Source organism: Cantharellus anzutake (assembly GCF_015039405.1).
Source record: "Cantharellus anzutake strain C23 chromosome Unknown EI90scaffold_26, whole genome shotgun sequence".
Classification (NCBI taxonomy): Eukaryota; Fungi; Basidiomycota; class Agaricomycetes; order Cantharellales; family Hydnaceae; genus Cantharellus; species Cantharellus anzutake.
In genome coordinates this window covers 718,610-731,268 of record NW_024066976.1, presented here as the reverse complement: position 1 = coordinate 731,268, position 12,659 = coordinate 718,610, and the positions used below count along the sequence as shown (strand labels likewise).

At 48.0% G+C, this 12,659-nt stretch overlaps 1 protein-coding gene across 1 annotated transcript; it reads right to left on the bottom strand.

Annotated features, from left to right (window-relative positions):
* Positions 1 to 10,823: 10,823 nt before the first annotated feature.
* Positions 10,824 to 11,799, bottom strand: EI90DRAFT_1141781 (uncharacterized protein). The gene is made up of 3 exons (XM_039051541.1): positions 11,366 to 11,799; positions 11,157 to 11,286; positions 10,824 to 11,083 (listed from the first exon to the last, which is right to left on the bottom strand). The coding sequence occupies exons 1-3, from the start codon at positions 11,553 to 11,555 to the stop codon at positions 10,957 to 10,959; spliced, it is 447 nt and encodes a 148-aa protein (XP_038915594.1). The 5' UTR covers positions 11,556 to 11,799; the 3' UTR covers positions 10,824 to 10,956.
* Between the last annotated feature and the right edge of the window lie 860 nt (positions 11,800 to 12,659).

The window sequence follows — 12,659 nt, the reverse complement described above, 5'->3', positions numbered from 1 at the left end:
CTAAGATGAGGATAAGATGTACCAGAGAAGGTGCCGGAGATCAGAGGCAGAGGTGGGCTGGAGGTATACCAGAGGGTATGGTGGAGGTGAGGGAGAGGACAAACTGGAGGTGAACCAGAATGGTGGTGGAGTAGGTTGGAGGTTAGGCAGAGTTGGTATGGATATGACACTCATCATCTTCTGACAATGGCTGCTTCTGCAAATCTCCCATAATGGGAGATTGCAGTTTCTTTATAAACCACTCATTCTTCTTTTTTGTTGCTGCATATGCAACCTTGCCCTTGTGGGCATTTCTTGGCACCATGGGCACTGCTGAGTCAATTTGTGTAAAGTTTTTGATAAAATCATGTGGTTGTGTTTATTCTTAAACACACCTCATACACTTAAAAAAGTGTGAGGTCTTGTCACTCAGCACACCAGAACTGTAAGTGATACAAAGATGTGTATAAATGATCATGTGTGTAAGCAGTAACCAGAGGTTGCTGCTTAGCCACATGACTTTACATACGACTTTGTTACATGTGACTTGGGGTTCAGGGCTATTTCCCTGACAGTGAGCACATGATTTTGCATCCCTCAGCCAACACCGATTCAATGCAATGATGTTATACCAGAAGAACAACACTGAAGCTTTCATTAGGGAGAAGTTGGAGAAGCACCTTGGACAACCACTATGTGGGCCTTTATAGGGGGACCTCAGGACGTTTGCATGGGGCCTAAAAGGCCTTTTTCACTATAAACATCCTAGGACATCCTGGCCATTCAGTTTCATTCATTTGTTGCAAACATCCTCAGATGTCCTAATTCAGTTTGATTCAATGGTTGCACATTGTCCCGGAATGCCATCCCATGGTCTGTGCACATGCTGACCACTGTCTAGAGGGATGTCAACACTGTTTCCCATGGTCTGAACACACTTTACATAGTTGAATAGCCCCTTTGAATAGCTTCCAGAATATATATTTTGAGACTGAATTGACCAATAAATTATTGAGAAAAACGCAAAATACTTTTTTGGACATGAGTCCAACTCAATGTCTGTGCACAATGCTGGCCACTGTCTGAAGGGGTGTCAACACTGTTTCCCACGGCCCCAACCCACTTTACGCAGATGGATAGCTCCTTTGAATAGCTTCTAGAATATATATTTTGAGACTGAATTGACCAATAAATCATCGAGAAAAATGCAAAATACTTTGTTGGATGTGAGTCTTTTGGGTTAGTGTGGCTGTCCACCTCATGTCTGTGCACAGTGCTGGCCACTGTCCGGAGGGGTGTCCAGACTGTTTCCCATGGTGTCAACACACTTTGCATAGTTGGATAGCCCCTTCAAATAGCTTCCAGAATATATAATTTGAGACTAAATTGACAAGCAAGTTATTGAGAAAAATGCAAAATACTTTTTTGGATGCAAGTCTTTGGGATAGTGCTTGGGCCACTAAATTTCACTGACAGTCATCGAAGTCATCAAAATTCCTGGGTCACTGATATCCCAAAGACTCATGTCCAAAAAAGTATTTTGCATTTTTCTCAATAGGGGGGCTCATGGTTGAATAAATTCACCTAAACTGGATCTCAAGTGAGATTTCTCAAGTGAACCTAAAGTGACAAAAGTGTGTCAAAACTGGATCTAGAGTCGCCACTTTAGGTCCTTCTTGACTTGGGGCTCAGGAGCCCCAATTCACCTAAAGTCACCCATCCAAACTTGGCTTTAAAACTGAGTAAGCCTGCGTTAACACTAATTGTACAGTTTGCTACCTAGGTCACCTGTCCATTCCCTTCACCATGCTGCTGCTGCTACTCGACATGGATATTGTTGTCACTGTTGTCATCAGTGTCCAAACTAGAACTCAAGAGTGGATCCTTAATTTTAGACATTGGCATTGTTGATGGTGACATGCAGGTATTCACAGAGCATGCTGGAGGGCCACATGTTGTCATGGCAGATGTGACACAAGGACAAAGGGGGAGGGGGCAGCTTCAGCCAAAGCATCAGAGGCACTAGTTTCATGTTCACTGTTTCCTTTGTTGTCATTAGCCCAATGGATTGTACATTACACGTATATAAACAACATTGCACTCTAGCTCGACTTCATGCTCCTGTTCACCCAAGTCTTCATCAAAAGAACCAGTTCAAAGGCTTGACTCAGTTGGGATGGCAATTGATTCTATGTAACATGTTCAACGTGAATATGCTCTGAGGTTGTTCCTCCAACAGAGCACACCACATGTATGAGGAGCTGGCAGTTGGAAGTAGATGGCATTTGGATGTATAGTGATTGCATGACACAGAATGGAATGGACTTATGAGATCCAGACCTGAGCTACTTTGGACACACTTTAGAACCGCTCTAACTGTGAGTGCCCTTGAAGTGACCTAAACTCGCTCTAAACTGAGGCCCCACTTGAGGCGGAATTTAGGTCAATTTTGAACCACTTCAGAACCCAGTTTAGCTCCACTTTAATCAACCATGAGGCCTGTTACGGATACGGAGTCTCCAACGACCATATCCGTCGCATGGTCAAAGACTTCCCCTCTCTATCGCTCCTCCCCTCTTTCTCCTTTCCGTCCTCTATCCCGCTACCCTATCCTCCTTACCCGTTCTACCCCTTTCCCCCCCCCTCATGCAAAGCTTTCCCCATTGGGGTTTTGGTGCTGGCCGAGGTTGTTTGTGTTTCGCGGGATTTCCCGCGACCTTACCATTTGTAGATAGTCATGTGTCATGTACGGAAACCGCCGAAGGCGGTTCCCGCTAACTAACAACTGCTCTACAACTGTCTCATGTACCGTCTTCTGTAACAACCCTCCCTGTGACTCAACTGAACCTGTGTGACTGTACAACTCTCACTATGTCTTATAAGTCGGGTTATATCGAGTCCTCTAACGGCCCTCGCCGCGAGAACTCGAAGTCGAGAGTCGAAGACTCTTGACGTGTGTATCATCCTATTGAACCTGTACCCTATGGGTCTTCATCACTCCGCTCTCCCCCCAGTACTCAACATACGACGTCCCATCACGATCAGGGTGATCGTGAACACTATGAGGCCCACTTACCCTCGATGCCGGCACGTTTGCTACGCGAACGCCAAGTAGCCGCCCATCCGTCGTCTGTTTCTTCCTTTGCCAGTCATCACATGTCCCCGCCAACGGTACGTTCCCTTTGGGAACGCCAAGTCACCGAAGGCCTTAATAGTCAGCCCTCATTGCACGCCTACGATATCAACCCGCTACCGGTACGTTCGCACTGCGAACGCCAAGTACCCGATGGCAACTATGCGAGGCTCTCACCCATCTCACCAGTCGCGACCTCGCACACGGTACGCTCCATTGAGGAGCGCCAAGTATCCGTGGCTGACCCTTCTGTCCTGATATCTCCGACTATCAATCATCAATCCCTTAATAGCTCACTACATCACCCATCGCGATCGATGGGAATTCGATCGCCCACTCCCAGGTCAGACTGGGACCACTCATCGATTACACTTCCAGTTATGGTACAAACTAGACATGACTCTCGCCTTCCCACTATAAGAACGGATCGAGGAATGGGGAATTTCCCCCATCCCCATAACAGGCCCCCTAATAACTTGCTTGTCAATTTAGTCTCCAATTATATATTCTGGAAGCTATTTGAAGGGGCTATGTCATATCCATCCCCGGCCATCAACTTCCGGTCCCTCCGATCCCTCCGTTCCAACTCCGCTCCTCCCTCACTAACCTCGGAGCCCCCGTATTCCGCAATCCTCTCGGCACCCCTCGATGGTCACCACCCCCTCATTTCAATTTATTACCTACGCCTCCCTAAGTACGGAGCCCCGAAGACTTCCGGACAGCTCTGACGTCCACTAGCGCACCCCCACCTCCGCTGGGCAATACACTCACCTGCCCTGCAGAGCCCACCTTCGGGCCTATCCCTCCTTTCCGTTTCTGGGTTATCGCCTGCCTTTCTGCTAACCCCGTGAACCGACTCGTCGGTAATATTCAGTCGGCTAATGTTTAAACCCCATTAGCTCCGCTCCGTTCGGCTCCGCCAATTGCGGAACCATCTCCGCTGTAACCATATATATATCCCACTTGTACATAGGTTACGCCCCAGTAGAAAAATCAACTAGAGTTACCCCCCTAGGTTCTAATTGCCAGTCAGTAAGTTAGGGCACGGACGTGTCACTAGGCACAGTGCTCTTGGCAGAAGTCGCTGAGGCCGAAGCCCTCCGTTATGGAGACATTCCTTCATCTCGAATCTGGTCTCTGACAGGCTATCCAACTACACAAAGTGTGTTGACACCATGGGAAACAGTCTGGACACCCCTCCAGACAATGACCAGCACTGTGCACAGACATGAGGTGGACAGCCACACTAACCCAAAATGTCGTATCCATCCACAGCCATCGCCTTCCACTACCTCCGGTCCTTCTGGACTACCTCCACTCCTTCTTCACTAACCTCGGAGCTTGTTATGGGGATGGGGGGAAATCCCCATTCCTCGATCTGTTCTTATAGCAGGATGACAAACGTCGTATCTAGTCTGTACCATAACGGGATATGTAATTGATGAGTGATCCCAGTCTTGCATGGGAGTGGACGATCGAATTCCCATCGATCATGATTGGTGATGTAGTGAGCTATTAAGGAATTGATGGTAGGTAGTCGGAGATGTCAGGATGGACGGGTCAGCCACGGGTACTTGGCGCTCCTCAATGGAGCATACTGTGTGTGAGGTCGCAACTCGTGAGGTGGGTGAGAACTTTGTATAACTGCTATCGGGTACTTGGTGTTTGCAGCGCGAACGTACCGGTAGCGGGTTGATATCATGAGCGTGCAATGAGGATTGACTAATGGGGCCTTCGGTGACTTGGCGTTCCCAAAGGGAACGTACCGTTGGCAGGGGAATATGATGACTGACGAAGGAGGGAACAGATGGTGGATGGGTGGCTACTTGGTGTTCGCATAGCGAACGTGCTGGCATCACAGGAAAGTGGACCTCAGAGTATTCACGATCTCCAAGATCGTGATGTGATGTCGTCTGTCGAGCACTGGGGGGAGAGCGGAGTGATGAAGTCCTGTAGGGTACAGATTCCATAGAATGATACACATGTCAAGAGTCTTTGACTCGTGACCTCGAGTTCTCATGGTGAGGACCGTTAGAGGACTCAACATAACCAGACTTATAAGACATGTTGTGAGTTGTACAGTCACATGGTTCAGTTGAGTCACAGGAAGGGTTGTTCCAGAAGATGACACACAAGACAGTTGTAGAGAGTAGTTGTTAGTTAGTGGGAACTGCCTTCGGCGGTTTCCATCCAAGATGTGTGACTATCTACAAATGGTAAGGTCGTGGGAAATCCCATGAAACACAAGTAACCTTGGCCAGCACCAAAACCCCAATGGGGAAAACTTTGCACGAGGGGGGGGAAAGGGGTAGAACGAGTAAGGAGGGTAGGGTATCGGGATAGAGGACGAAAGGGAGAAAGAGGGGGAGCAATAGAGAGGAGAAGTCTTTGACTATGCGACGGATATGGTTGTTGGAGACTCCGTATCCGTAACAGAGCTCCCATATTCCACAATCACCTCCAACTCCCTTGATGGTCACCACCCCCTCTTTTCAATATATTACCTATGCCCCCCTAAGTACAGAGCCCTGAAGGCTTCCAGACAGCTCCGATGTCCACTAGCGCACTCCCGCCCCTGCTGGGCAATTCACTTGCTTGCCCTGCAAGTCTACCTTCAGGCCTATCCCTCCTTTCCATTTCTGGGTTATTGCCTGCCATTCCACTTTTACAGGAATGGAGTCTCTCGTGACCGTGTCGACTGAACGTCCACCATGGCGGGTCCTCCTTCTCCATATCCTCCCCTCTCTTTGTTACCTTCTCCCCACTACCCCCCTTTCTTACACGTTCACTCTGCGCTAAGCTTTCCCTTATTGGGTTTTGGTGCTGGCCGGAATATTTATTCTATTTCGCGAGATTTCTCACAATCATTTCTTATTCAATAGTTAGCGTCACGTTTATGTACGGCAACAGCCGAAAAGACAGAACTGAACAAATAACACACCATCCTCTTCTGTGCAACAACTGTAAACCTCCTTGTGCCAACACTGTATCATCTGTGTAAGATTGTGTATGTCTTGGTCACCGTCTATATGGGTCATCCCTGCCGAGGTTGATGACTCTAGCCACGGTTCAGCAAGTTCGCGTGTGACTCAACTCAGGTATGCGCGATCACCTTTTGTTACGACTCACGTCATTTGCCCAGGTACTGGGTTCACGTCTGTCTCACCTTACAGTGAGCATCTGGTTAATTCTACGGATGGATGGATATTCGATACAAGCCCATTCCCTTCGTCGCCGGTACGCTCTCACGAGCGCCAAGTAGCCGTCGAACCCACCACGTGTCGTTCGACCTACGATCGACTAACCCCTCCGTCACCGGTACGCTCTTACGAGCGCCAAGTACCCGTTGACACATATACAGACCGTCTGCCAGTTGAACGGTCTCATACCTCGTTGCTGGTATGCCTGTCTGGGCGCCAAGTACCTGTCAACCCAGCCTCTGGCAGCTCCCTCAAGGAGCTAGAATTTCACTCGTTGCCGATACACCCAATTGGGTGCCAAGTACCCATCAACCAATTCTCAGGAAGCTCCCTCAAGGAGTCGTTATCTCACTCGCTACCGGTACGCTCTCTCAAGCGCCAAGTACCCACTAGCCCTATGTCCTCGACTAGTCCCGCTCTGGACATTCTCTCAACCTGTGATCCTATACACCCACGTACGGTACGCTCACGTAACGAGCGCCAAGTATCTGTCGTAACAGACTCCCATTCCCCGCAAGGCCTCAGCTTTCTGTCAAAAGCTCCACAGCCATCGGACAATTCTAATTACACGACTAAACCGCCCTACATACATGAGGTGGATGATTCTAAGTCGTCTATAAGGACGGAAAGAAATGGATTGCCCTTAACCCATTTCTTTAACATCCACTAACTCCGTAACCTGACTCATCGGTAATATTCAATTGGCTGATGTTTAACTCCATTAGCTCCACTCCGCTTGGCCCCACCATTCACAGGCCTGCCCTCGCTGTAACTATATATACTTAACTTGTACATAGGTTACACCCCAGTGATAAAATCGACTAGAGTTGATCCTCCTTTTTAGTTCTCATTTCCAGTAAGTAAATTAGGCCATGGACATGTAACTTGGCACAGCGCTCCTGGCCTGAGTCGCTGAGGCCGAAGCCCTCTGCCATGGAGACAACTCCTTGTCTCGTTCTGGTCTCTAACAGTTGGGGGTGTGGGAAACAGTGTTGACACCCCTTCAGACAGTGGCCAGCATTGTGCACAGACAGTTGAGCGGCCTGAGGATTGTCATGGGAAATCAGATTCAATTGTGGCATTATGTTTTGAATGTCTACCCTGAATAATACAAATTTGATTGAATCACAGAAGCATTTGATTGAATTTGATTGAATTATAGAATCATCCCAGGACATCCCAGGACATCCACTAGTAAATACCCCCTTTTAGGCCCATTTGAAGGCCAAACAGCCCCCCCTCTATAGGCCGTCATTAGATGGCTGACTAGGCTGAGGGAGATCCTAGTCAGTGCTGCAGTGAAGGAAGCAGAAGACCAGAAACAAGGGCTAACAGAATAACCACTGGAAGCTAAAGAAGTAGCCCAGATGTGCAAGAACTATTATATACAATGAGTATACTGTACCCATGCAACCAACTACCAGTCACATGTCATGCTGGGGGTGTGGTTGAACAGCCCATGTCATGCAAATTCCTTGGTGGCAGCTCAGTGGCTATGCAACTATATTTCAAATGCCCTTTTTAGTAATATTTATATTAGAAGTGAAAAATCTTCATCTCCTCCAAATTGTGTGTCCACCTTGCTTGCATTCCACAGCCAAGATCCAAGCTGAGGCTAGAGGAAGGGAGTGTGGTGATATCATCAAGGGTGCCAGAATTACTGGGAGATGCAGATAAATTTGTTTGGATGATGGGAACCAGAGAAATCCAGCGACAGACAGGGTGTGTCTGGGAATGTTAAAGAAATGGGTTAAGGGCAACCCACTTCTTTCCGTCCTTATAGACGACTTAGAATCGTCCACCTCATGTATGTAGGGCGGTTTAGTCATGTAATTAGAATTGTCCGATGGCCATGGAGCTTTTGACAGAAAGCTGAGACCTTGCAGTGAATGGGAGTCTGTTACGACGGATACTTGGCGCTCATTACATGAGTGTACCATGTGCGGGTATATAGGATCACAGGTTGAGAGAATGTCCAGAGCGGGACTAGTCGAGGACATAGGGCTAGCGGGTACTTGGCACTCGAGGGAGCGTACCGGTAGTGAGTGAGATAACGACTCCTTGAGGGAGCTTCCTGAGAATTGGTTGACGGGTACTTGGCACCCAATTGGGTGTACCGGCAACGAGTGATGTTCCAGCTCCTTGAGGGAGCTGCCAGAGGCTGGGTTGATGGATACTTGGCACCCAGATGGGCATACCGGCAACGAGGTATGAGACTGTTCATCTGGCAGACGGTCTGTATATGTGTCAATGGGTACTTGGCGCTCGTAAGAGTGTACCGGTGACGGAGGAGTTAGTCGATCATAGGTTGAACGACACATGGTGGGTTCGATGGCTACTTGGTGCTCGCAAGAGCGTACCGGCGATGAAGGGAACGGGCTTGTATCAAATACCCATCCATCTGTAGAATTAACCAGATGCTCACCATAAGGTGAGACAGACATGAGCCCAGTACCTGGGCAAACGATGTGAGTCGTAACAAAAGGTGATCGCGCATACCTGAGTTGAGTCACGCGCGAACTCGATGATCCATGGCTAGAGTCGTCAACCTCGGCAGGGATGACCCATATAGACGGTGACCAAGACATACACAATCTTACACAGACGATACAGTGTTGGCACAAGGAGGTTTACAGTTGTTGCACAGAAGAGGATGGTGTGTTATTCGTTAGGTTTCATCTTTTCGGCTGTTGCCGTACATAAACGTGACACTAACTATTGAATAAGAAATGATCGCGAGAAATCTCGCGAAATAGAATAAATATTCCAGCCAGCACCAAAACCCGATAAGGGAAAGCTTAGCGCGGAGTGAACGTGTAAGAATGGGGGGAAGCAGGGAGAAGGTAACAAAGAGAAGGGAGGATATGGAGAAGGAGGGCCGTGGTGGACATTCGGTTGACACGGTCACGAGAGACTCCATTCCTATAACAGGGAAAGTAGGATCCGATAAGTGCATTTGGGATACCGCTGTACAGGATGGGCTCATCTGTATAAGTCGTGCAAGAGCAAAACCATCCATACTTAGGTGCAAAGAAATTTTAAAGGGAAACTCATTTTCAAATTAATCACATTTATTCTAGCTACCAAACATAACCACCAGCATGTTGGTTTCCTTTTGGATCACGCTCCCACAGCCAAGGTCACGTGCCTGCTGGTCGGGTTGTCACGCATCAAAATGAGCTCCTGGTTCATCACCTGGCAGAAATTTTGTGTCATGCTTGGGATGCACCGGTAGTTGGTCACGTGGGTACAGTAAGATACAAGGAATGAAAGATGAGTAACTGACCTCAGTCTCACTAATATGCACAAGAACTGAGGAAAAAGGAAACTAATTCAAAAGATTGAATATAGTTTGTGGCCTTCGCGGATAAGTCTGAAGTGATCAAAATAAGTAAGAAGAAAAAGGTGTTGTGACCAAGTAGTCACGCTACCGCGGGAATGTGGCTGTTCAGACCATTTGCTCTGTTGGAGCAAACTAATGGTTGTGTGACAACCCACTGGCCTCAGCACACTGTCCTCCAACAAGAGCAAGAGCAAGCCAAGACCATGAAAAGAGAGCTGGAAGCGTGACTAATACTGGACCCGTTGGAAGTCGAGAAGTTGAATGCATCACGAAAATTGGACAGGCAACTAGAGCAAGGTCCCCTGGTCCAGAGCACTCCGGAGGCTCCAGAGCACCTGGGAGCATCTGGACCATGTGGGAGCGCCAGTCCGATTTTCGTGATGTGGGGAGCAGGTTATACTTCAGATTAATAAACACCGTAGCTTGGGTGAAGATGAACTCATATTGCCCCAGACAAAGGCCCGAAGCCTCAAATCTGGCCCAAGGAAGGCCCATCTTAAACAAATAATCGATCAATATGCAGTTTGGCTGTCTTCTGCTTCATCAGTAGCTGCATAGTTTCATACTCACGATCTCGACAAATAATGCATCAAACAATTTGATTATAGGCTCAAAATACACTATATATGTTTCTCTCATGTCTCGATAACGGGATAGGCAAAGAGCCAAACCTGCATGGCTTACAGCGAGTAAGGAGTCTGTGGCCAGTTGTCAGTCATCTAGTTACCCCAGAGAGCATCTGCAAGGACACGCGTAAAAAATCAGCTACATAGGCTCGAACACAACCAGACATACACACCACAAACTGAGCAGCATCGATGAGGATGAGCCCCGTATCTACCGAGAGATAGATCTGCTGTGCCTGTGGATCCCACACGATTGATAGTGTGGCTGTGCGGGAGTGTTCCAAATGAGTGTCGCCATGCAATGTGGATAGAGAGGCCCCTTCACTGCCAAAGGGTACGAATCCCCGAATGGAACCAGAGTCACTCACTGTCATTAACCCACTTGGCTGTAAGATTGCCGTTGGAAACATAGTAATCAAAGATTACTGTCTTGTAGCTCGCTCCAGGGATGGAAACTGAGCCACCACCGTGAGGGGGGGAATCGGGTGAAGCTGCGTTTGACGTTTATAAGGGGAAATTGGGGGAGTTAGATCGGGTTAGACAATGCTCCCGGATCGACGTACTTAACTCTGAAGTCCCCAGAAGTGTGAGTTTTCCACCGCCCGCCGGGATCAGACCTGCCAAATATTGTTGGGAAGCTGGAGCATTCTGGAGAATTGCATTTGGAAAGCAAACTCAATGGTAGACAAAGGAAGAAAGATAACGTACTTTATCCTTGAAGCTCACGTTTGTAGTGATACCATATTGACGTAATGTAGCCGTGAATGTACTGGCATTGTTCAAGTCGCTAACTACCACATAGCTATCGATCAATTCCAGTAGGTGTCAACTCAGATGCGACACAACTGAAGAAAGTGGACGACTCGGAAACCCACTATGTCTGATTAGCGTTCAGTGCGAGGTATCCGAGGGCCTTATTCTCTGGTCCGATCGTATCCTTGACGCTGGATACTTTAATTTTGCCGCTCCAGATTTGGGTGTCGCTGGGCAGTGACCTTCGAGCAGCTGGAGATCAAACCGCATTGATAGTCACAACATACACCTTCGTGCTACGTGCAATCGCTGGAGATGGCTGCAAACTTACCATCAGTTCGTGAGGCTTCAATATTCCTCCTCGGCGGTAAAGGAGGCAAACCCCTCGCGAATCGCTTCGCGTTCGTATCTTCGTGCACAGGGTCTCGAAGCCGAGGTGCAAGGCGGCGTAACTCCCGCTCTTGGACAGCGAAAACAAAGGCAGTGAAGAGAAGTAGGGACAGAGCAGCGCGCTTGAACATGTTGGAAAACCCTCCACCGCAGCTTGAGAGCAGAAGAAAGGGGGCAATTAAGTTCCGCTGGCGTGAGTCGTTGCAACAAGTGACCAAGCAAAGCCTTCATGTAAATGGGGAGCAACAGCTAATCTGACAGGGTGGAAGAAAGAGAGAATGGAAAAATATTGATCATTGACGATGGTTATCTCATTTGATCCTCAATATCTCTGCCGAAGGGCAGGTGTTGACACCAATATCAGTACTCGGCTGGTGGTATGTAGAACCAGTGTGACACAACACATTACAGGCGAGGTGCAACCGGCTGTTATAAAACGCCGCAACCGCAGGTGAACGTCGGATATTGTATTCCCAGTCCGTCATCACTGTCTTACAATTATCTTTGCTTTCAATCTGTTCCTACCTTATTTCTTGATTGATCTTGTTCACTTGTATCACATCATCACCTCACTACATCAGGAAAACCCTGAGGCCGATTGAGGTGATTGAGATCATTCCATTGTCACCTAAACTCCAATCACTCCAATCAGGTCCCTTGATCTAGATCACACCAATTACGCATTTGATTGAGCTGATTGGGTTTATGCACATAATTGATGTTACTTCACTTTTTCATGAAATCAAATCTAGTTGGGGTTCTGATTACATGACATGATACATACAAAAAACAACCCAAGCAATACAAGACAATACACACCTTGGATGGCCGATATCTATAGAAAAATATAGGGTTATGGCAGTTCCAGGGCCAGAGTCGGACAAGATGGTAGTAGACCGCTAAATAAATTGTCGGCACAAACATATGTAAATACATGTTTCGAGGCTGTCCTCCAACAATATCTAGGTGTAGTGAGGGCCTAGAGGCCTCTTTTGTATGGGAACATCCTAGGATGTCCTGAGACATCCTGACAATTCAAAATGTTCAAGCAACAATGTCCTGGGATGTCCTTAATTCACAATCCACTTCTGGAGCTGTTGTCAGGGCCCAGCCTCGGGCTCAGAGGCTCCCTGACCTCAACCCCCATCTAACCTGTCTGTCAGAGACCAGGTTGAGATGAGGGAATGTCTCCATGGCGGAGGGCTTCAGCCTCAGCGACCTATGCCAGGAGCGCT

Coding starts and splice junctions, on each gene's coding strand:
- EI90DRAFT_1141781 (XM_039051541.1), bottom strand. CDS start 11,555: ATGTTCAAGCGCGCTGCTCTGTCCCTACTTCTCTTCACTGCCTTTGTT. Junction 11,287..11,365: donor TGAAGCCTCACGAACTGATG/GTAAGTTTGCAG, acceptor TTTGATCTCCAG/CTGCTCGAAGGTCACTGCCC. Junction 11,084..11,156: donor CTGAACGCTAATCAGACATA/GTGGGTTTCCGA, acceptor ATTGATCGATAG/CTATGTGGTAGTTAGCGACT.